Consider the following 25,107-nt stretch of genomic DNA (forward strand, 5'->3'; position numbering starts at 1 on the left):
AACAAGTTAGGAATAGAGGGGAATTAACCTCATCTTGATAAAGAGCACTGCAAAAACCCCACAACTAACATTGTACGTAATGGTGAAAGACTGAATGCTTCCCCCCTCAGATTTGGGAACAAAGCAGCAATGTGCATTTTCACTACTCTTATTTATTATAGTGCTGGAAATTCTAGCTAGTGCCATAAGTCAAGAAAAAGAAATAAAACATATTTAGTTTGAAATGAAAGAAATACACCGTCCCTATTTGAGGATGAGTGTCTATGTAGAACATCCCAAGGAGTCTATAAAAACCTTTTAGAACTAACAAATTAGTTCAACAAGGTCACAGAATAAAGAAATGCAAAAATCTATCACATTTGTGTATACTGACAGTGAACATGCAGAAACCAAAATTTAAAGCACAGTACCATTTTTAGTCCCTCCAAAGCCAGTAAAACACTTCAGTATACATTAACAAAACATGTACAGGATTTGTGTACTAAATATTACAAAATACTGGTGAAAGATATCAAACAAGACTTCAGTAAATAGAGAGACAATGCACTGTGGTCATGGATTGGAAGCCTTGACACAATAAATATGTCAATACTCCCTAAATTGATGATTAGTTTAATGCATTTCCTATTGAAATCCCACCAAGGTTTTTTGTAAAAATAGACAAACTTACTTTAAAATGTTCTATGGAAAGGCGCAGGCATCTAGAATAGCGAAAGCAGTCTTTACAAGAATAAAATAGGAGGAATTGTTTCATCCACTATGAAAGCTTAACACTATATAACTATAGTAATTATTACTGTGTGGTATTGGCAGAGGGAAGGATGCATGGATCAATGGAATAGAAGATAGAATCCAGAAATAGACCCACACAGATACACCCAACTGATTTTTGGCAAAGGTACAAAACCAATTCAATGAAGGATGGATAGCTTTTTCAAGAAATGGTACCAGAACAATTGGACATTCGTAGACAAAAATAGAACCTCAACCTAAAGCTCACACCTTATGCAAAAATACAAAATGTATCATAGACTTAAATGTAAAGTACAAAACTTATAAAACTTTTAGGAAAAAACTTGGGAAAAAAGTCTTTAATATCTAAGACCAAGGAAAGAGTCCTTGGACTTGACCACCAAAGCCTAATCCATAAGAGGACAAACTGATACATTGGATTAAAAAATTTTGCTCTGGGCTGGACGTGGTGGCTCATGCCTGTAATCCTAGCACTCTGGGAGGCTGAGGCAGGAGGATTTCTCAAGGTCAGGAGTTCAAGACCAGCCTGAGCAGGAGTGAGACCCCCATCTCTACTAAAAATAGAAAGAAATTAGTTGGACAATTAAAAATATATAGAAATAATTAGCTGGGCATGGTGGCACATGTCTGTAGTCCCAGCTACTTGGGAGGCTGAGGCAGAAGGATTGCTTGAGCCCAGGAGTTTGAGGTTGCTGTGAGCTAGCCTGAAACCACAGCACTCTAGCACAGGCAACAAAGCAAGACTCTGTCTCAAAAAAAAAAAAATTATTTATTTATTTATTTATTTTTGCTCTGTGAAAGCCCATGTGAAGAGGATAAAAAGACAAACTAGATACTGGAAGAACATATTTGTAAGCCATATATCCAATAAAGGACTAGTATCCAGCATATATAATGAACTCCGAAAATGTAAGAGTAAGAGCTGCATATGGGGGAACATGCCTGTTTTTCAGGAGGCTGAGGCAGAAGGATCACTTAACCCAGAGGTTAGAGGCTGTAGTGTGCAATGATTGTGCCTGCGATAGCCACTACACTCCAGCTGAGACAACATAGCGAGACCCTATCTCTTAAACAAAACAAAAACTAAAAACTCAACAGTAATAAAAAATCCATTTAGAAATGAGCAAAAGGTATGAAGAATCTTTTCATTGAGGGGATACACAGAAAGCACATGAAAAGATGTCAACATGATTAGTCATCAGGGAAATAGAGATTGAAACCCACTACACATCTATCAGAACAGCTGAGATAAATAATAGCGGCAACACCAAATACTGCAAGGATGTGGAGAAATTGGATCACTCATATGTTGCTGGTAGAAATGTAAAATGGTACAATCACTCTGGAAAACAGCGTGACAGTTTCTTATCTGAACTAATCTCTGTGTGACCCAGCACTCACACTCTTGGGCCTTTATCGCAGAGGAATGAAAATTTGCATAAAACCTGTACATGCTTATTGATATAGCAACTTTATTTTTAATAGCCAAAACCTAGAAACAACTCAGATGTCCTTTAATGGGTAAATAGACAAACTGGTATATCTATAGTTATGTACAATGAAATATTTACTACTCAGCAATAAAAAGGTATCAAAAGGTATGTATCAAAATATTGATACATAAAATAGTTTGTATGAATGTCCAGAAAATTATGCTCAGTCAAGAAATCCCATCATAAGAAAGTTATATAGTGTATGATTCCATTTATTTAACATTTTTGAAATGATAAAATTTTAAAAATGAAAGACAGATTAGTGGTTGCCAGTGGTTAAATATAGGGGCAGGGAGGTGAGAGGGAGGCGATTTTTCTTATAAAGTGCAGAGAGATAGAGCATTTTGTGTTTTTGGAACTGGTCAACATCTTGATGATGGTGTTGGGTACATAAATCTTTACAGGTGATAAAATTGTATAGAACTTAATATACATACACACACATGTAATATGGGAAATCTGAATAAGACCAGTAGATTGTATCAATGTCAATGTCCCAGTTGCAATATTATACTAAAGTTTTGCAAAGTGTTACCATTGGAGGAACCCAAACAAAAGGTACAAGGGATTTCTCTATATTATTTTGTGCAACTGCATGTGGATCTCTAATTTAAGTTACAAAGAATTAAAGCCTAAATTAGTATCAAAAAAACCCCAGCCATTTGATAAGATCAATTAACGATCCTGCAGTAAAAAGAAATTATTAGGTTGTCAATCCTTGTATGATTGATGAATCAGTAGTGTTATTTAAAAAAACCAAACTTTTTGAAAACACACTGAGCAGAGTGCCCAAAATATAAATATATAAAACTTGTGGGTGAATATCCATGTAACTACCCAGCAGTAATGTCATTTCATAAATATCAATATTGAGGGAAAGATAGCTTTTGAGCATTTTTTTTTCTACCTCTTTAGAAGCATTTAGTAGATACAGCTAGAGTTGGGCTACTTCTAAAAAAAAAAAAAAAAAAAACAAGCAGTAGAATATATTTAAGAAAACAGTCTCTGTAGCCACTACCTGGGTTCAAATTTTAATTCTAATATTTCCTAACTACTCTTCTGGAAAGTAAAGGTTTTTATTTCACAGGAACTAAAATTGGATGAGTATTTAAGACAATTAGGGTATTATCGGATAAAAACAAATTGTATTACTTCAGGTTTGAGATGGAGAGGCCAATAAATAATGTAATTATCCTTTCCCTAATATTTGTAAGAAGTGACTGCTGACTTGTTTCACAAACTTAACTTTAGAATTGCAAGCAACTTTTTCAAGATGGAAAGAGGAAATTGGGAATGAAAAAGAAGTACTTTATACAGAGATTAATGACATGTAGAAACTAACAATGCTAGATGGGGTCATAAGAAATCTCTCATGGTTAACCTTTTTGATCTACAAAGTGGCAATTGTATGTGGTTCAACCTAATAGAAAACAGAAGATTTAAAAGGATTAGATAAACATATACATGGATAATAGATTAATAATGGTTTTTAAAGGAACTTAAGAGTGTCTAATCTGTATGTGTGTTTAAGGATTGGTAACTCTTAAAACTAGACTAGTTCCCCATGAGCCCTGAGTTTTCCTCCCACTTGACAAAAGGAAAGTACACCTTTTATGGATGCTGAATTTATTGTAGTGCAGTCTTCAAAAAGGTAAAAATCTTTAGGGCATCAAGTGAAGGGACAGTTTAAGTTACTGGTTTTTATGAAGCCTCCTTTAATGATTAGTCAAATCACCAGAAACCTGCCCAGGGATTATCTTTCCTTGGCTTGTACATATTTTTGTTAAGAGTAAAGTAGGGTTCTTGTGACCTAGATGTTTTGGTCCTATTAGGATCTTTTCCATTTAAATACAGGAGTTGTTACATAATGTTTGTTAAAAGAAACAGTTTACTAAGAAGCTACATTAGCTGCAAACTAGTCTATGCCTAATAATGTATGTCCAAATATATAATGTAAAAATTGGCAAAATTAGAAGTAGAAATTTGTCAAAGACATAATCATTATGGATGACTTTCTTAGTATTGAATAGATTAAACACAGTAATTAATAGGAGGTAGAAATTTAATAGCTTTAATTAATAAACATGTAAAACCACATATATATTTGGAAACTGATTTTGTGATAGTATAAGTTGTAGTTTCCAAACTATACTCTGAGGCACCATGGGGCTCCACAGTAAACTCAAAGGGCTATTCTAAATTTTGAGAGTAATACAGGGACATCTTTCAGATACCCCAGAACTATGAAGAGGCAGTTCAGTTTGAACATTAAATCACACTGTATTCCTTTTTATTAGTCTTTATCTGAGTGAAATAATTTTTCTTTCAATTTTTATGTTTTTCTTTTCTTTTTTCCAAATGACTGTTAAGTTGTTTGGACCTACCTACTCCATAAAAGAAACTTAGATATTTCCTTTGGCCTACACTGTAGACTGAGAAAGTTTGGGGACCTCTGGTATAAAGCAAATGTCAGCTAATTTCAGCATGTTGTACAGACCATATTCTCTGACCATAATCTAATTAAATTAGAAATCAGTGAATAAGACAGTTATAAGGCCGGAAGACAGTTACAAGGCTGGGCGCAGTGGCTCACACCTGTAATCCTAGCACTCTGGGAGGCCGAGGTGGGATTGCTTGAGGTCAGGAGTTTGAAACCAACCTGAGCAAGAGCGAGACCCGTCTCTACTATAAATAGAAAGAAATTAATTGGCCAACTAATATATATAGAAAAAATTAGCCGGGCATGGTGGCACATGCCTGTAGTCCCAGCTACTCGGGAGGCTGAGGCAGTAGGATTGCTTGAGCCCAGGAGTTTGAGGTTGCTGTGAGCTAGGCTGATGCCACGGCACTCACTCTAGCCTGGGCAAAAAAGTGAGATTCTGTCTCAAAAAAAAAAAAGAAAAGGTTACAAAAACTTCATAGTAGTTGAGGTTATAAAAGTTTTAAAGTATTTCTAAATACACTGAGCATCAAAGAAATCCTAATGGTAAGTAGGAATACCTAAAATGAATAGTAGGAAAAAATATTATATGTCAGAATCTGTAGAATGCAGTTAAAGTGTTACTTCATAGAGAAATGTATAGCAAGGTGAGAGAAGGAAGAAATAAACAATACTAGAAAATTTAAAAGGCATATTAATATGAATATAGCATAAATTTTAAAACATTTAGCTAGTTTTTTCTGCATAATAAATTACTCCAAAACTGTCTTAAAACAATATCCATTTTATTCCTCTAACAATTCTGTGGGTTGGCAGAATGGTTTTTCAGCTGCTTTCTGCTGGGCTCCCTTATTGTCTGTGGTCAGCTGGTGGGTTGATTCATGACCAGATGTTCTAGGATGGTCTCATGTAAATGTCTGGCTGTTGGCTAGGGACCTTGGTTGTGTTCCACATAGCCTCATCCCCCACTGGCTCAGTGTTGTTCACATGATGGTTTCAGAAAAAGAGCAGTAAGCAAGGACCTGCCCTGATGTGTAAGCACTTTTCAAGTTGCTTAATGTCCTGTTGCCAAAGCAAGTCACACATGGCACAGCCATGCCTACAATCCGTGCAGGACTGGACTACTCAGAGACATGGAACTGGGAAGGGGAATTACTGCCATTTTTGTAAACAATTTGAATATGAGCAACTGTATGCCAATACATTTGAAGACTTGAGTGAAGTGGGCAATTTCGTAGTGGAAAAAATAAAAATAATTTATCCAGCTGACAAAAGGAGATATGAAAAGCCTGAATAGTCTGAAAACAAATTAATATCAATAGGTAAAAATTTAACCTTTCTCACTTCTCCTATAAAAGAAAAGGTAGTCTAACAGGTGGAACTTCAGCAGACACTGAAGGAACAGATAATTTCAGCTTAAGTTACTTAAGAGAAGGTAGAGGGAATACTTCTCAGCTCATTTTATGCAGCTAGCAATAGCATGACCCCAAGCACCAGACCAGGACAGTCTGAGAAAAGATGCTTATCAGCAAATTTCACTTAGGGTATAGGGGAAGAAAAATCCTAAATAAAATATTAGCAAATCAAGTTCAGCAGTGAATACTTTAAAAACAAATTCCAAGAAAGATTTATCCCAGGACTTGCAAGGATAGTTTAATGTTAGAAAATCAATTTACTGTATTTAAAGAGGAAAGGGAAAAACTATATGTTCATTTCCATAGATGCAAAGAAGCACAATTTGATAAAATTAAGTGCTCATTAATGGCTTAAGAAGAAAAAAATATCTTAGCAAATTAGGAATAGAAAGGAACTACCTTACCCCAGATAAAGGGTATCTTTATCAAAAAAGACCACGGATTTATATAATGAGAAAATGGGGGTCTGTGTATACAGGTGGTTTTAGTTGTATTTATGCTTTATATTACTTCTATGCCTATAAATACCTGGAAGAGGAGGAATGGTAGGAGTAAGATTGCTAAAAGGCCTTTGGAAGCTTTGATTGTTCAGTCTCTGGAAAAGGTAAAGGAAATAGAGAATGAAAATAGAATGGGATCAGGGTTAGAATCATTTGGGCAAGTGAAGCTAATCTGTCAGTAAACTTTGTTAAAACTTTTTAAATGGATTAAATCCAAGAGATGTTAAAGATTACCATATTATACAATAGATTCTAAAACTATATATTACAAACCACAGAGTATAATACAGTTTAAACTTTTTGAAACAATTTCAAATTTGTGGTTTGAAATATAAAGTTGTAAGAATAGTACAAAACACATCAAATACTCTTTAGTCAATACTCAGATTCCTTGATAGTTAGTATTTTTCCATATTTGCCTATTCTTCTCTTTAATTTATATCTATATATAAATATATATTTCTTGAACCAGTTAAGCTGCAAGCATCATGCACCATTACCCTTAATACATCAGTTCATATTTCATAAAAACACGTTTCCATGTAGCTACAGTGCATTCATCAAATTAACTTAGGTAAAATTTTACCATCTAATCCATAGATTTTGCATATTCCTTCCAATAATGTCCTTTATAAATCCAAGATCAGACATTTTATTTTAATTATCATGTTTCTTTAGTCACCTTTAATTTAGAACTGTTCCTCAGTCTTTATCTTCTATGACTACATTTTTGAAGAATATAGACCTACTTTTTATAGAATTACAGATTTGGGTTTGTCTGACTTTTCTCATGTTATTCATTTATTTAAGTTAGGAATACCACAGAAGTGATGTTGTTCATCACTTCAGTGCCCCAGACCAGGAAGGACAGTGCCCCAGACCAGGAAGGACACAGCGTTGGTTTGTCCTTTATTGGTGGTGATACCTTTTGTTACTTTTGTTTTGTCAAGAATATTGTCTGCTAAGTTTTCTGACTGTTAAATTAGTAAGTATTTGTGGGGAGCCACTTGAGACTATCTAAAATATCAGTGCATGGGTTTGAATATTTGTAAGATGCTTTAATTTACAAATAACGTAGAACTGGTTATTTAAGTACTTACTAAAGAAGTGTGCTGTAAATGGAAGTTAGTGAATTAATGATTAGTGTATATATACGCATCAGTTTGTTTAAACATGCTTGCTTTTATACACAGCACAAAAACTGGTGTCATGCAGATAAGCATATTTCTCTCTATATATCTGAATCTTACTTAATCTGAATTTTAACATCGATATTAATTCCTCTTCAGTAACTTTCTGTTATAATCACTTTCATAAATATTATATTGAACACTAGAAGTATACCCTTTTAAATGTTAAATTGAAAAGGATATTAGAAGTCATTTAATCTTTTGATATAATCTGTTTTGATTGATTCTATAGACAAACTAAAAATCTAGAGAAAATTGGTGATTTACATATTATGTAAAATGGCATGGCTTACCATTATAAACAATTGAAGTCCCATAAAATGTAGAAATATATTTGTTAGTAGAGAATTCTTGTTTGTAAAAGCCAAATATTAAGAGTTTAAATCTGAGAATATGGCAAGTAGGTGGCATTTATGTTAATGATAGGCCACTCCCCACACCCACAGCAAGCGTGTATAAACCTTAACATTTGACCATTGGGCTCTTCCCGTTAATCTGGCTTCTTAATAAATTGCTTCAAGTAACCATTAGCAATAAGTACATAAAAGCTAGCAAAGTAGTTGAAATATATTTGCTAGATTTTTAAATTAATATTGTATCCCCAAATTCAAATCTTTACTAAAGATCAGGAGTCATAGTGTTGGTCAAAACAGTTGGTGCTCAGTGAATATTGTGTGTTCGTGTGTGTGTGAGAGAGAGAGAGAGAGAGAGAGAGAGAGAGAGAGAGAGAGAGAGAGCGAGAGAGCGCACACATGCGAGAGAGCGAGAAAGCTGGACTGTAAACCAGTTAATTTTGTTATCAAAGCCAGAGTATGGCCTTGTCATTGTGTCATTGGTTTGCAATATGCACATTTAATTCATATTATATTTATATATTGTTTGTTTTACAATTGCCTGATAAGGTTTAAATAATGTTAATGATTTTTCATTAACAGCAGCCTTCATAACTTCTTAAGCATTTATTGATTGCCTTTCAGAACAAAAGAGATGAGCACTTACTGAAAAAGAGAAATGTTCCCCAAGAAGAAAGTTTAGAAGATTCAGATGTTGATGCTGATTTTAAAGCAGTAAGTTACCTTGTTTTTATAAAGTTTCTTTAAAATAATTTTTATAATAACTGAGAGAACTTCATTATTAATATAAGAATGATTTTATAATGATAAGGTATTTTAACTTTAGCAAATACACTAATGAATGTAGTTTTGCTAATAAACTCTGCTGAATTACCTTTTTTTCTTTTTAAGCAAAATGTAACACTAGAAGCTATATTACAGGTATGTTATTAATTTAATATTCTCATTTTGAAGTGTTCTGAAATTGATTTTTTTTTAATTTCTGAACTTTACATTTGGTATTACAGAATGCCACAAGTGATAACCCAGTGGTCCAGTTGAGTGCTGTCCAGGCAGCAAGGTAAATACTAGGTTGTCCAGAGAGAGCATTGTGTCATACCTCACATGTGTTAGCTGATGGTCTAGAAGCAGTTCATTGTTATTTCTGTTGATAGTTTGAAAATTATAGCAATTAATTTCTTATATTCCTTTTTCTAGAAAACTATTATCCAGTGACAGAAACCCACCAATTGATGACCTAATAAAATCTGGGATTTTACCAATTCTAGTCAAATGTCTAGAAAGGGATGATAAGTAAGTATGGATTTGTCTCTGATTTACTTTTTGTCTGTTAACTTAAAATTTAGGATTGTTATTTAATTAGTAGGTTCAGTTTGGTTTTGCATGTATGGTGTTTTTTGATTGTCATACATTTTTTTTTCTTTCTTTACCCATTGGATGCCAAGTTCTATAACTGTCACACATTTTTTATGTAATTTTCTTATTCTATGATCAAATTCAGCAGTCCCAAAGTGCTTCTCTTTTTAGTTTCTGAAGTATGTATATATTTTCTAGGAAATATTCATTTCTTGTTTATTGCCTGTTCTAACTTATCTTAAATGTTGAGTCTTTATTAGGATTTTTTAATTAGTAATATTTTAAAACAACCCTAATAGTATTTGAGTCACTCTTTACTTATGAGTCTATATATAGATTAACCTCATGACTGAGTCAACATGAATGGTTTCCAGCACTAAGTGGCTCTTTCTTTCCTTGGGAATATTCCAGCTGATCACTGATCCTCTGTGAAGTCTTTAAAAGAACTCCAGCTATGATTAGATGTCCAACATATGTTTTTTATTTGGTAAATTAAGAGTAAGGGGACAAGTCATACTTATCTAGAAGACAAGGGGGAAGACGTTGCTGGGTGGTATCTTCTGAGGAACTGGCCCTATTTCCATTTGAGAGATATCTCAGTGCCATGATCTTAACTTCATCAGTTTGAATTAACTGGAGAGAATGTTAAGTTTGAATTCCAAAATACTTTAAAACAAATGTTATTTTTGCACTTAAGACCATTTATACTGAAACTCGGGATATTTTGCTAAATGTTGTCCAAGGAATTTTCAGTTGACTAGATAAGAATAGTATATAAATGTTGCCACTAAGGTTTTTAGTATTTAAAAATACCTTCTGTTTTCATTGTGTGCCACAATACTCCTTCCCACCCCCCTGCAGGCTTTTAACACTTTTTAAAATACTATCATGTGTATTTTTTATAACAACATTTATTTAAGTAAAAGTAAATTTTATTTTAGCTGTTTAAAAAATAAATTCTATCTTACCTACACTTTTAGGGACCCCATTTTGTTCTTGGTCTGCTGCTGCTTCTTTTTCCTTTTCTTTTTAGCCTTTGGCACAGACTCATTTGTGTGGGTATGTCTCTGAAACATAGTATATATACAGAAAAGTATACTAAAATACATACAGCTTAATGAATAATTATAAAACACAGACCTCTGTAACCACCACCCAAAGCAAAAATAGAAAATTGTCAGTGATTTGGATCTGACTATATGTATTTGTCATGGGAAGCTGTGTGATAGTGTTAAAGATCATAGACTTGGAGCCAGATAGACCCTTGTTTAAATCCAGGATTTGCTGCTGATGAAAACCCAAGTGGCTTTTTTTTTTTTTTGAGACAGAGTCTCACTTTGTTGCCCAGACTAGAGTGAGTGCCGTGGCATCAGCCTAGCTCACAGCAACCTCAAACTCCTGGGCTCAAGCGATCCTCCTGCCTCAGCCTCCCGAGTAGCTGGGACTACAGGCATGCGCCACCACGCCCGGCTAATTTTTTCTATATATATTAGTTGGCCAATTAATTTCTTTCTATTTATAGTAGAGACGGTGTCTCGCTCTTGCTCAGGTTGGTTTTGAACTCCTGAGCTCAAAGGATCCGCCCACCTCGGCCTCCCAGAGAGCTAGGATTACAGGCGTGAGCCACCGCGCCCGGCCTCCCAAGTGGCTTTTGAACCTCAGATACTTCATTTGTAAAATTAGGTGGCGAGCCGGGCATGGTGGCTCATGCCTGTGATCCCAGACTTTGAGATGCTGAAGTAGGAGAATGACTTGCAGCCAGGAGTGCAAGACCAGACTGGGCAACATAACAAGGACCCCATCCCTACAAAAAATTTAAAAATTAGCCATGTTTTATGGTACACGCCTGTAGTCCCAGCTGTTTGGGAGGCTGAGGTGGGTGGATTGCTTGAGCCCAGGAGCTCAAGGTTGCAGTGAGATGGAATCGCACTTCAGCCTGGGTGACAGAGTAAGGACCTGTCTCTTAAAAAAAAAAATTAGGAGGTGGTAAGGAATGGAAATAATATATACAAAGCACTGTATACAATACCACACTTAAAATATATGCTCATTATTTATTTACTTATTGCACTCATTTATTTTTTCTGTATCTTCTGTTATTCTCTTTTTTCACATGACATCCTAGAAGACTTTCCCTGGCTTTGTAATTTTATTTTTTACATATACCCATTTTCTTAATTAAGGCCTCCATTTCCAGTATTTTGCCAGATCAACCTACCAGCTTAATAACTCTTTCTTTTTCCTATCTGGGACAACATACAACATCTATAATCTTTGATCTTATTGTCCTTTTACTTCTCCTCTGCTTCTGGTACCTTCTTATTTCCTTCTGCTAGAATTTATCACATACAAGGAGACTTCAAAAAGTTCACAGAAAAATGAAATTAAAAGATAAAAATAAAAAATACAAATTTTATTTCTCAACATATGCTTCATTAAGGTCAAGACACTTTTGTAAGTGATGATAGCGGTCATTTAGTACACCCCTAAAGTATTGAAGTTCCTGGGAATTTTACCGTGTCAGTGCAGTCTTCTTTACGTTATTTACTAAAGAAAAATGGGTGCTCTTTACAGATTTTTTTTAAAGATTAGGAAACAAAAAGAAGTTAGTAGGAGCCAAATCAGGACTGTATCATGAATGCCTAATGATTTCCCATGAAAACTCTCACAAAATTACCCTTCTTTGATGAGAGGAATGAGGAGGAGCATTGTCGTGGTAGAAAAGGACTCTGGTGAAGCTTTTCCAAGCATTTTTCTACTAAAGTTCTGACTGACTTTCTCAAAACACTTTCATAATCAGATGTTATCGTTCTTTGGCCCTCCAGAAAGTCAACAAGCAAAATGCTTTGAGTGTCAAAAAAAACTGTTACCATGACCTTTGCTCTTGACCAGTCTGCTTTTGCTTTGACTGGACCACGTCCTCCTCTTGGTAGCCATTGCCTTGATTGTGCGTTGTCTTCAGGATCATACTGGGAAAGCCATGTTTTATTTCCTGTTAAAATTCTTCAAAGAAATGCTTCAGTGTCTTGATCCTCTTGTTTAAAATTTCTATTGAAAGCTATGTACTCTTGTCTGTAAGCTGATCTGGGTGCAACAGTTTTGGCACCCATCTAGCATAAAGCTTGCTCAGCTTTAATTTTTCAGTCAGAATTGCATAAGCAGAACCAGTTGGTTCTGTCTATGGTGTTGGTTGTTGTTTGTGCTGTTAATTGTTTGTCTTCAGTTAGGGCATGAATAAGACTAATTTTTCCTTGCAAATTGATATGGATGGTCTGCCTCTGCAGGCTTTGTCTTCAATATTGTCTTGTCCCTTCTTAAAATGAGTTATCCATTTGTAAACTATTGATTTCTTATGACAGTGTTTCTGTAAACTTTTCATAAAGCATCAGTGATTTCACCATTCTTTTACCCGAGCTTCACCATAAATTTGATGTTTGTTCTTGCTTCAATTTTAGCAGAATTCATGTTGCTCTTTAGGGACTCTTTTCAAACAGTTGTCTTATCCTTCTTAGGGCTTTAAACTAGATCCTGTTCAGCCGTGTTATAACAAATTAATAGGAGTTTATTTCGGTACAAACAAATTGAAATCCTTACATACTTTTTTCATAATATACCTTTTCCATGAAAATAAGTTCCCTCCTTATAGTTCTTATCTGCTCCTCCATTTTCTCATTTGTTCCATCTTTTTAACCTATGGAGTATATTTCCATCCTCACTACTTGCTGTATCTCTGACATTTATTCTCCTTAAAATCTTTTCCTTCTTGGATCTCTCTAACCTTTTGATACTAATAACATCCTCACTTTTTTTCCTTTAGTGTTTATAGACGTTTCTTTTAATTCCCTAACCTTTGGCTCATTTTAATTTTTTCTGACTACACTCTCTCCTACTTTGGTATTCTAGTTAAGGGAATTTGTATTCTGTCAACTATCTATTCTAACTTAATTTTGATAATTTCCTTTTAACAGGTTTTTCCTGCATGTCTTTTAACAGGTCTCTCCTACATCAGCCTTTAGCCTTTTTTATCCATTCTGCATACTTTTGACTCCAACATTATTATTATTATTTTTACTCCCTCTTTCAATAACCCCCTATACTTAGTATGTCTGTAGAATAAATTCTAAGTTCTAGAGCCTAAAATCTGAAATACGCTCCATACTCTCGCCTCCCAACATGCACGTGCACACACACACCCATTATACTTTTACATATCTTCTTAGCCTTAGATCTCTTGATCTATTCCTCATCATCCATACACATGATCATTCCACCTATGATACCTTTTTATTTCCAGCTGTCAATGCCTTTTTTTAAAATCTATCTTTGAAAAGGTAGTTCAGTTTTCACTTTCTTTGGGAGCTCTTCCATCACTATTCCAAAATATAATGATCTAATCTTTTCAGCAAAATTATATAGCCTTGTAATATCTCCATTATATAAAGAAGATGGTGCAGTGGAGTCAGATGCAATCTCAGCTGTAAGACTAGCTTAGAGGCTGTGGCAGTGATTCAGGTGAAATGATGAGGGCATCACCTCGCACAGTGGTATTAAGGGTGATTCCGTACATGTAAGAAATATTTTAAAAGGTAAAATTGACATTGCTTAGTGATTAGATGTGGTGTCTATGGAGAGGAAAGAGTCAAGGGGAATAATGACTGGCTAAATGTTGCAATGCCAGTGGACGTAAAGAAGCAAGTTTATAGTGTTTGGCTTTGGGAGCCCATGAGATTTTCAGGTAGAGATGACCAGCAGACAGCTGGGTATAACGCAGTGAAATCCAAGGACAAAGTAAGGGATAGTCATATAGGTCCATAATTCATAAGTGTAAGTGGTAGTTATGTATCTAAAAAGATTTTTTAATTGTTTTTTTTACAGTCCTTCATTACAGTTTGAAGCTGCTTGGGCATTAACTAATATAGCATCAGGAACATCTGCACAGACTCAAGCTGTTGTACAGTCTAGTAAGTAAATTAAATTCCTTACTCTTTGAACTATTTTTTTAAATGATGACAAGGAAGTAGAGTTTTGTAGTAAAGACTGAATTTTATCTTGTAACATTTTTTAAATGGTGAATTTTTTAAGTTGCTTTGAATGATTGATGTATTTTCTGTAGCTATCATTAATCTGTCATTAAATAATTTTAGCTGTGGTTACTAAAAGGAGAGTAGAGGCCGGGCGGTTGCTTATGCCTATAATTCTAACACTCTGGGAGGTCAAGGAAGGAGAATCGCTTGAGGTCAGGAGTTCGAGACCAGCCTGAGCAAGAGCAAGATCTCGTCTCTAGAAACAAAAAATTAGCCAGGCATGGTGGCGTGCGCCTATAGTCCCAGCAACTTGGGAGGCTGAGGCAAGAGGATCACTTGAGCCCCGAAGTTTGAGATTGCTGTGAGCTAGGCTGATGCCATGGCACTCACTCTAGCCCGGGCAACAAAGCGAAACTGTCTCAAAAAAAATAAATAAATAAAAGGAGAGTAGGGTTTTATCTTTTGGAGTAGAGACCATTCTCTAGTAACAGGAATTTAAATTTCTGTTTCTAGTATCTTAAAGATGCTAAGTCTCTTCTGCTTTTTAGCTTATAACATATATATTTTTCAAATTTTACTTACTTCAAGATGTATTAATACTATTGGTATGTTGACTGAAACTGACATAAGCTATTTGGAAAAAATACTAGATATCAGCAAGTACATTGTTTCTGCCATTGTGGGACACTTAGCTGACTTTAGGTGATAATGAAGGTGATTTTAAGTTGTATATGATATAGCAATAAGTTACATTGAATCATGTGGTAAGAATACTATTCTCTTTCAGTTCTTTTCCAGATAGTTCAACAAGAAATGTCCAGGAGAAAGTTTCCAATTAGGTATTAGTTGTAATAAAAAGGAAACAGGTTTTAAACTGAGGCTTTCAGTAGAAACAAGGGAGTACAGTTGAATAAACATTTTTTATTTTCATTGTTTATTTCTTGGTTATCTTCTGTTTGTGGTAAGTGACTCTGGTCTTCTTATTTACAAGAGTGACAAATTAAGTTAAAAATATGAGTCAAAATATGATTCCATTGAAGCCATCTTATGTTGCTGGTGGGAATGTAAAATAGTACCACCACTTTGGAAAACAGTTTCTCAGAAGGTTAATTAAACATAGAGTTATCACATGACCCAAGAGTTCTATACCTGACAAATATTCACAACAGCGTTCTTTATACATAACCCCAAAGTCCATTAACGGGTAAGAGGCTAAACAAAATGTGGTATGCGATGAAATACTATATAGTAATAAAAAAGAATGAAGTACTGATACCTGTTACAACATGGATGAACCTCAAAAACAGTATGTTAAAAGAAAGTAGCCAAACACAAAAAAATACTTATATTATTTCTTTGGTATTAGATGTCCAGAATGAGCAAATCTATAAAAAAAGAAAGCAGATATTTAATGGTTGCCTAGGGCTGGGGAAGCTTGGGAACAAATTCCATATTTGTCCACATTTCCAGTGAACTATAATTGGGCAGCTGCAATATGCCAGGCTCTATGTATTTTGTCAGCTTATTTAGGCTGAAATCTATAAATTCTTCAACATTTTGCTGGTATAAATGTTAGTTTTTCTTTATTACAGATGCAGTACCTCTTTTTCTGAGACTTCTTCATTCACCACATCAAAATGTTTGTGAACAAGCAGTATGGGCTTTGGGAAACATTATAGGTAAGTTGCATTTAGGTTTGAAAAGATGCCAATTAAGAATCTAAATTAACTTTTTTCCTACATTGGCATAGCCATTACACACTATGTTTCCTCTGAACTTAATGTGTGGGTTGACTATCTTCTTGCCTCTTAAATGTTAACTTAAAGTGATACCTCTTTGAAAAGGATATACAATTTTCTATCAGCATTGATAGGTTAAATTTGTGTTCCCCAAATCAAAATTTGGAGAAACAAGAACACTTTATGCCTTTGACTAATGGTGAGGAAACATAGAACATCAGTGTCCCCACATAAGCCATTGCATACATTTCAGACTTTCTCATCCTGAATGTAATTTTTTGTTAAATACAATTTTCATTTCTGTAGGTGATGGTCCTCAATGTAGAGATTATGTCATATCACTGGGAGTTGTCAAACCTCTTCTGTCCTTCATCAATCCCTCCATTCCCATCACCTTCCTTCGGAACGTCACATGGGTCATTGTCAATCTCTGCAGGAATAAGGACCCCCCACCGCCTATGGAGACAGTTCAGGAGGTAAATGAAGAATTGTAAAGGCCAGATGGTATATTTTCCCTATGTTTATACTTTAGGTATTCATATACAGGGGATTAAAATAACACGTATACTAATTCCATTGCAGGTATGAGATTTTTAAAGTAACATAGTATATTTAATTACTGACTCCTGTGAAATAAAAGTTGAATGTCTTATGGTACCTGAAGGAATGTCAGTCCATCCTAATGCTTATGTTTTAGTGACTTTTCATTCATTAAAAAATTCAAACAGAAAAATATAAAAGGAGAAAAAAAGCTCAAAGTTTTATTACTCATTGCATTATTGGTTTAATGCTAAAAGAAAATAAGGAGTTGCTACACAGATGAAACAGTGTACTTACATTCAGATGTACTTGAGTGAGTTTACATTACATCCAGTTGATTTCTGACAAAATTAGTGTTCTTAAAAATGTGATACACGTGTTAAACCTACTAATTAAAACAAAGTAAAAACCTTTCTATTTATATTTAATATGTAAATGGTTCTGAGTTTTTTGAGTTTTAAAAAATCCTACATAAACTTTATTCACTTAACTGTGTAGAGTACTGTTGACTATGTATATTTTATGATGGATATCTTTCTCTAGCACCTGATACCTTTTGTTATTGAGGGATATTTAGTGTGATTTCCACCACCTCCTTCTCTCTCTCCCTCCTGGATTTTATAAAGAGATCTCTGGGGCCTGAATTCAACAAACAAATCTTTATACTTCATGTTGGATAGAATTTTCTTAACTAAAGCTGAGGTCAGAAACATTATTTGATTTAAGTAGTTTATTAAATAAAATCTTACTTTTACTTCAAGCAGGTAAGTGAGAAGTTTTATGAGAGCTTTTCTTAACTACTTGGTACCAGTGTCGACTATAGTCAATAGCCACAGATGAACGCGCACAGCAACTTTAGCCGACAGCCGTGATATGACTTTTCTAATTTTTCATTTATCAAAATAAAATTGTGAACATTTAAAAATAATGTAATGAAAACATATATATATATGTTACCTATTCTGATTTACATTACAAGTAAACCTGCCTCTAAAGTAAAACAAGCTTTCAGTGCTTTAAAGCTTTCCTCGTCACACAAGAGCAAAACAGATTTGTCGTCAGTGCACAGCACAAACTATTGTGCAGACTGAGTGCCTGCTGTGGGCAAGGTTTCGCGGCCGGTGAGCGCTGTACCGAAGTGGTTAAATAGCTTTTTAACTATATAATTGCATCTCCATTTTTCCCACTTGACATTATATGTCATAAAGAAGGTTATTGAAAACAAATGTTCTTATTTTAAGGTACATTAATCTCTGCCAGATTTATTTGGATGTTTTAATTGGACATTTGAAATATGTTTTTGGTTTTTCATATTGAATTTATCAGATTTTCATTTTCCTAATAGATATTAAAACAAATTTAACACTGTCTTTCTTGCCCTACATACAGTATGTACTACTTTTTGTGTCAAAGTTGTTATTTTTTACAAAGACATCTATCAACTATAGTGTTACTTATTGTTTATCTTCTTTCCTCAGATTTTGCCAGCTTTGTGTGTCCTCATATACCATACGGACATAAACGTAAGTAAAGCAGAAACTTTATATAGTAGGTTTAAGGAAGTTGATGAAGGTGTGAATGTGTGTGTGTGTGTATGCCAAAGTTGTGTGTAATTTATCATTGGAATGAAGGTGATGCATCTTTACTTACATTCTTCCAAGTCAATATAGTTCACATATAAAAACTGAATCACATTTCTCTAGTTCATTTTAGGACTTTAAGCTCTTAGGATGAAATCTTTTTAAGAAGTCACTTTTTGTTTGTGGCATATTAGCTTGAAATGTCACTAACATTAAGTAAGACATTTATATACTGTCCTATTTTCAAAATGGATATAAAGTGATTTAAAAGATATAAGATAATAAATATCTTAAAGAAGTAAAATTATACAAAAGTTCAGTTGTTGCTAATGAATGCAAAGTTTAGTTCTTAGCTTTCTGACAACTAAGATTCAAAGGAGAATAAGCAAAATATCTGCTATTTGCATCAAGACTTTCCCCCCATAATATCATGGAATTAATTGTAGGCAAATAAAAGTTTTCATCATCTGTTGGTTGGGTTTGTGTGAAAACTAGAGGTATTTAAGTGGCAGGAAACTGTAGTTATAGATATATTTGTTAAGTTTAGCAAACACTAACTTAAAGCCAGAATTGTGCCATGAATTGTGAGCTCAAAAATAAAGAAGACATAGAGAGACCTTGCCCTTTAAGGCCTCAACATTAAGAACAAGTAAAAAGAGTAAAAGGAATAAACTTCTGTCAGGAGCTTGCTATGCTGGATCTCTTTCTCTAGTCTCCTTTTATCGTACCAGTACTCTTATATAAAAGTTTTATTCTCCCATTTTACATATAAGGAAACTGAAACTCAGTAATCTTACTAAGGTCATACAGTGAGTAAGAACCACAGCTAAGAATCGAAGCCAGGTCCAAGACCTATGGTTTTTTTATATGATGATCACATAAGCACACAAAATGGTATGAAAGCAAATAAGAATTAAAAAGTACAATAGAGGAAAGACTGAAGTGCTAGATTATGGAAGCACAGATAATTTTGTCTGGCAAAGCAGAAAGCTTTTCGAGGAAGTAACATTTGAGATGAGCATTATAAGGAGAAGGAAGTAGTGACAGAGATGTCAATATGATAATGTTCAAAGTTAGCATTTATTGAGAGTTCAAAATGTGCCAGGCACTGTTTTAAGTACTTTTCATATGTTAACCCATTTAATCCTTACAAAAATCCTGTGACATTGATAGTATCATTATCTCCATCTCCATTATCTACAAATTTGGTAAAAGAGGTGGTGGTAGTTAAATAATTTGTCTGAAGTCATACAACTAGGATGAGTAGGATTTTGTTAAGTTGAGAGAGTCATTTCAGGAACACAAGGAACGATACTAAGGACTCAAGAGAATAGCAGGAGGTTTTAGAGAATACAGATACATAATAATTCAATATGTTTGCCAAGGAGTTAATTTTCAGAGTTTTAAATTCTGTGTTAAAGTGTTTTGGCTTTATTTCATAATGACTGTAGAGTCATTGAAGATTTTTAAATAGAGAAGTGATATATCTGTTACACACTGATACAGTTATATGTAACGGATAACTTAAAAAGGTATAGAGGGTTTGGAGTGGGGAAAGTTTGAATGTAAGTAGACCTATTTGGCTTTCATAATGGGTTTTATGAAGTTGATGAAAGTATGAACTAGAACCAGTAAGAATGGTTAAGGGAGGAAAGTAAGAAAATGGTTAAGGGAGGAAAAATTTGGAGTGTTAAGAGATAAAATGAGTAGAACTTGGACCTTGTTTCTCAGTGGCAGTATTTCCAAGAAGCAAAAAACAATGCAGATTTGGGATTAATCAGTATTTAAAGGGTTGATGAAAATATGGGTATGGAGTATGATGGCCTGGGGGGGGCGCTGTATTCAAAAAGAGGGCTAAAAACTCTAAGGAATTCCCCACATTTGAGCAATGGCAGCAAGGGAAGAAGAACCAACAAAGATGTTTTTTTAAAAGCAGCATGATGGAAGCATGAACTGAAACAGAGTGGGGGAAATATAAGGCATAGTTTTAACAGGTTCTAGATCATACAGGGTCTTGGATATCACATTAAGAGTTACATATCCTTTTCATTTAGCTAATAAGGAGCCAAAGAATAAATGCTGAAATTCTTACTTTGGATTGATAGCTCATACTACATGAGTGGATGGAGTACAGATTTTAGTGGATACTGGAGTTGGGAAGGCATATTGGTGGTGGTTTTGTGGTAAGGATGAGAGAAAATTAGGACTGAAGCATTAGGAATGAAAAGGCTTGGGTAGGCTTGAGACATGCTTAGATAATAAATTTGCTGGGTTTGCTGTGGTTGGTAAGGAAAAAGAAGAGTTAAGAGTAATATCCAGCTTTATAACTTTGATTTTAGGATAGGACTCAACAGAAAGTAAGAAGAGCATCAGGGAGAGGTATAAAGCAACAGGAATGAGTTAAGAATTTGTGAGGTGATGGTTAGTGAGAATGCTGGAGAAAAAGTTGGGTTAGAATATTGGAGAAGAATGCTAGAGACAGTTACCTGGCTTTTTTTTAATATGCCTGTGTGGTATTAGAAACAAAACTAAGTATTGACCCTGAGGACTAGAGGAGAAAATTTGGACTGATTAAGTCAATGTGTGTTCATTTGCTTTCTGGTTATTCTGCTGCTTAAAATTAATTTGCAGCTACAATCATTCTGTAGCATTTGATTTTCTTAGCTTTTTTTAAAGTTGTTTATCCATGGCTTGAGATGCCTAGACAATTTTGATTACCAAGCTGTTACAAATCTAACTTATTTTACTGCTGGCACAAGTGAAATAAATCAGTTGTAGGCAGACTAGTTATGTGCTCATACTTGATTGTGGGTGACAAGTGGTAGTAAGTATCTGAAGGATCCCCCAAGACCACCCAAATGTTTGATGATTGGCTAGAGGCACTTGCAGAACTCAAAAGCTGTTATGCTTATAGTTTATTTCAACAAATGGATACAGATAAAAATCAACAAAGACAAAAGGCAAAAAGGGGAGAAACCAGATATAAGCTGTCAGTTGTTCTCTCCCGGTGGAGTTGTATAGATAGCACTTAATTCTCCCAACAATGATGTATGACAACCTGTTTGTCAGCAGGTGAGCTCTTGAACCTTGGTGTCCAGGGGTTTTATTGAGAGGTCAGTTACATAGCAGTAACTGCCTATGTGGTTGACCTTAGTTACTCAGTCTCCAGCTCTTCCCAGAAGTCAAATTGATACAGCATGGCCCAGTGCTGCAGGAAAACAAAAAGAGATATTTGCCATAAATCACATTATTAGCATAAACTATCTAGCACAGCCCAAGGTGTCAGGTATACAAAGACATTATTATTAGGCAGGATATTCTGAGAGCTCAGATATTATCTCACAGAACCTGATCAAGGACCAGTCCTTTCTTTGGAATGTGCAGAATTTGAGCACCCAAAGCCCACTGAGTTACCTTTTATTGCATATAAAGATTAAGTATAAGTACATACTTGTAACTTGCTCTAATTCTAGTTGGCTCTGAAGCCTGTGTAAAATTAACATTCCATGGACATTCCGAAGACATCTGATCTTTTAGAAAATGCTGTACTTACATATAGCAGTTTTCAGTAAGGTTGCCTAACAGAACATTGTTTGTTAGTATATTTACTGGAGATGGCAAAATCAGTGAAGCTCTTGTAGTTGAGCATATCCTTATTTTAACACTTTTGAATGCTGGAGATTTTCCTTTGGTTCACATAACACAAGATTTCAAGAAAATTGTTAGTTCAAAACATTGACCCTGAAGAGTTGTCAAACTCGTGCATGCCTATATGTGTCGGTGTATCTCTCCCCTGTTGTGTGTGTCTAGAGATCAGCTTTCTAGAAGTCTTCAAGTATCTGAAATTTTACTTAAGTAACAAGTTTAAAAGTTTTCCAGCAGTGAAAAGCAGACACAATAGTGAAAAATAAAGTAGACCAGGATTGCTGAAGACCTTGTTGGTACATTAACTAGAAGGAAAACAGTATACTCATTAACTATTAGTGGCCCTAGAAGCCAGGTAGTTTAGCATAGAAATCAAACAGAAAACCAAGAAAAAAGAATAGTAGACAAGGGAAAGTATAAAATAGCAGAAGAGTTCAGATGGGACTAGACAGTGACATAAAATTATAAGCATCAAAGATATTGGGCAGCTGTTAACCAGATAATAGAAATAAGGAAAGCAAACTTAAAAATAACTTAGAATGGCCCAGTAATCCTGTGCTGTGAATTTCAGAATTATAAGAGATTTTTTTTGTTTGTTTTGGTTTTTTTTTTTTGCTGAGACAGGGTCTCACCAGGTCACCCAGGCTGGAGTGCAATAATGCCATCATAGCTCACTGCAGCCTCCATCTTCTGGCCTCACGGGATCCTCCTGCCCCAGCCTCCCAAGTAGCTAGAACTATAGGGGTGTGCCACCATGCCCAGCCAAGAGTTTTTTTAAATGAAGATTTCCATGAAGGTCCAGTATATTAAAAACAAAAATTAAGTTAAGCTGGGCATGGTGGTGCACACCTATAGTCCCAGCTACTTGGGAGGCTGAGGCAGGAAGATTACTTGAGCCCAGGAATTTGATTTCAGCCTGGGCAGCATATGGAGACCCATCTCTAGAAACAGAAATTAGACTATCTTGGTCTAGAATCCTTAAACGTTTTATTATTTTAGACCTCTGTATATCAGTTAGAAAAAATTGGTTTTCTGCTATTAGCAGGGGCTATGTAATGAAAACAAAGTAATGTTTCATTTAGTAGCCTCCCAAAACATCACAGGGCAAGGCAACATGTCATTCTGCACAGGGTTATGTTTTGTGGACACAGTTTATTTAGACATACTATTATGGATAGGCAGTTAAGCTATTTCCCGAATTTTGCAAATACAAATAATATGCCAGTGAATATTCTTATTTATTTTCATATTATTGGAAGCATATCTTCAGAGTATATTCCTAGAAGTGGGATTGCTAGGTTAAAGTTGAGTGCATTTGTAATTTTGTTACATAGTGCCAAATTCTTTGCTTTAGGGGTTGTGTCATTTTGACTTCCCAGCAGCAGCATACAGAAGTGACTTTCTCTGTATCCTTGCCAAGAGAGTGTGTTGTCACATTTTAAATTTTTGCCTGTCTGATAGGTGAGAAACTGTCTCAGTTTTAATTTGCATTTCATTTATTATGAGTGAAGTTGAACATTATTTCATTTGTTTAAGGGCCATTTTTATTTGTATCTTTGCAAATAGACTTCATATTTATTGTCCATTTTTCTATCACATTTTTGCTTTTTCTTAGCTTTTAAGTGTTCTTTGTATATTAAGAAAATATGAGCTCTTTCTGATACATGTTTCAAATACTTTCCTAGTTTCTCTTTTGTCTTTGTGATATGTTCTGCCATGTGAACTTTTTAAAAATATAATCAAATTTGTCAATCTTTTTTGTTGTATATAGATTCTGTCTGAGTTATAGATATTTTATGTTAAAGGAATATCTATTAATTCCTATTTTTGTGGTTTATATCAGTAGTGGGTAAATTTTTCAGTGTCTGTGGAGATAATCTATGCTTTTTGTCCATAAATCTATTAATAAGTCTTTTTTTTTTATCTTTTTTTTTAACTGATGTCTGTGATTATATATTAATAAGTCTTATGTTAATGATATTCCTAAAATTAAGCCATCCTTGTATTCCTTGAATAATCCTACTTGATCATTGTATATTATTTTATCAATGTGGTATGTGATTCTGTTTAATATTATAATATTTTATTTCAAAGCTTTTACATTAATACTCACATAAATGGTACTGATGTGCAGTTTAGCTTTTGTGCTATTAGGTATTTATATTATAGATATTAATACATCTATTATATTGATACAATTAGTTGATAATTCTAATCATTTATAAACAATAAATTATATAGTTATACTTTATTAGATATTTATGCTTTTATTGCTTTATTAAAGTTTAGGTATTAATGTTGTGCTTCCTTCCTTTTCTCTATGCTCTGGAACAGTTTTTATAACATTGAGTCTATCTGATCTCTGAAGATATGGCAGTTTCCCTATTTAGTCCTTTTGGGTCTTGGTACTTTTTTGTAGGGTTAGTTTCTTGATAATGTTCTCTATTTTCACCATGGAAGTTAGCTTGTTTAAGCTGTATCTACTGACGTCAGTTTTTGTAAACTATTGTCCTAGGAAATTATTCATTGCATCTAGATTTTCAACTTGCCTGTACATATACAGTGTAGTCTCTATATAGTTTTTTTGTTTTAATTTATTATTTCAAGGGTTATTTTCGTTATCATTTCTCATTTTGTATATTTGTGCTTCCCTTCCCCCTTTTTTCTAAGTTAGCGAGGACTTTTTCTTTTTTAATTTTTCAGAGAACCAGGGTTTCAGTTTATTGTTAGTTAGATGGATGGTTTTTCTGTTCTTTACCTCATTACTTTGTACTTTTCATTGACAAATCATAATCACCCCAAATCCATAGTTTATATAATGGTTCAGTCACTCTTGGTATTGGGCATTCTGTGGATTTGGACAAATTTGTTTAAATTTTTAAGGCTTTGAATTTTCCTTTAATCACTGTTTCAGGTAAATCTCATAGATTCTAATAGGTGGTGTTTTTGTTATAATTTTTTTAGAAATTATATAAATTTTTTTATAATTTTTCTTTTCCCTAAGAGCTGTTTAATGTAAGTTACTAAATCTCCATATAAAAAATCCTTTTTGGTTTTTATTTTATTAATATCTACTTTT

At 34.3% G+C, this 25,107-nt stretch overlaps 1 protein-coding gene across 1 annotated transcript in view; it reads left to right on the forward strand.

The window, feature by feature from the left end:
* The window catches only part of KPNA3 (karyopherin subunit alpha 3), an 83,929-nt gene that overhangs the window by 45,241 nt on the left and 13,581 nt on the right, over positions 1-25,107 (forward strand). The window contains exons 3-10 of the mRNA XM_012737319.3: positions 8,769-8,858; positions 9,036-9,065; positions 9,152-9,204; positions 9,342-9,437; positions 14,376-14,461; positions 16,117-16,203; positions 16,570-16,739; positions 18,282-18,326. Of these exons, the coding sequence (XP_012592773.1) occupies positions 8,769-8,858; positions 9,036-9,065; positions 9,152-9,204; positions 9,342-9,437; positions 14,376-14,461; positions 16,117-16,203; positions 16,570-16,739; positions 18,282-18,326 (657 nt within the window). The remainder of the gene's footprint in view (positions 1-8,768; positions 8,859-9,035; positions 9,066-9,151; positions 9,205-9,341; positions 9,438-14,375; positions 14,462-16,116; positions 16,204-16,569; positions 16,740-18,281; positions 18,327-25,107) is intronic.

The sequence above is a fragment of the Microcebus murinus genome, chromosome 13, assembly GCF_040939455.1.
Source record: "Microcebus murinus isolate Inina chromosome 13, M.murinus_Inina_mat1.0, whole genome shotgun sequence".
NCBI lineage: Eukaryota > Metazoa > Chordata > Mammalia > Primates > Cheirogaleidae > Microcebus > Microcebus murinus.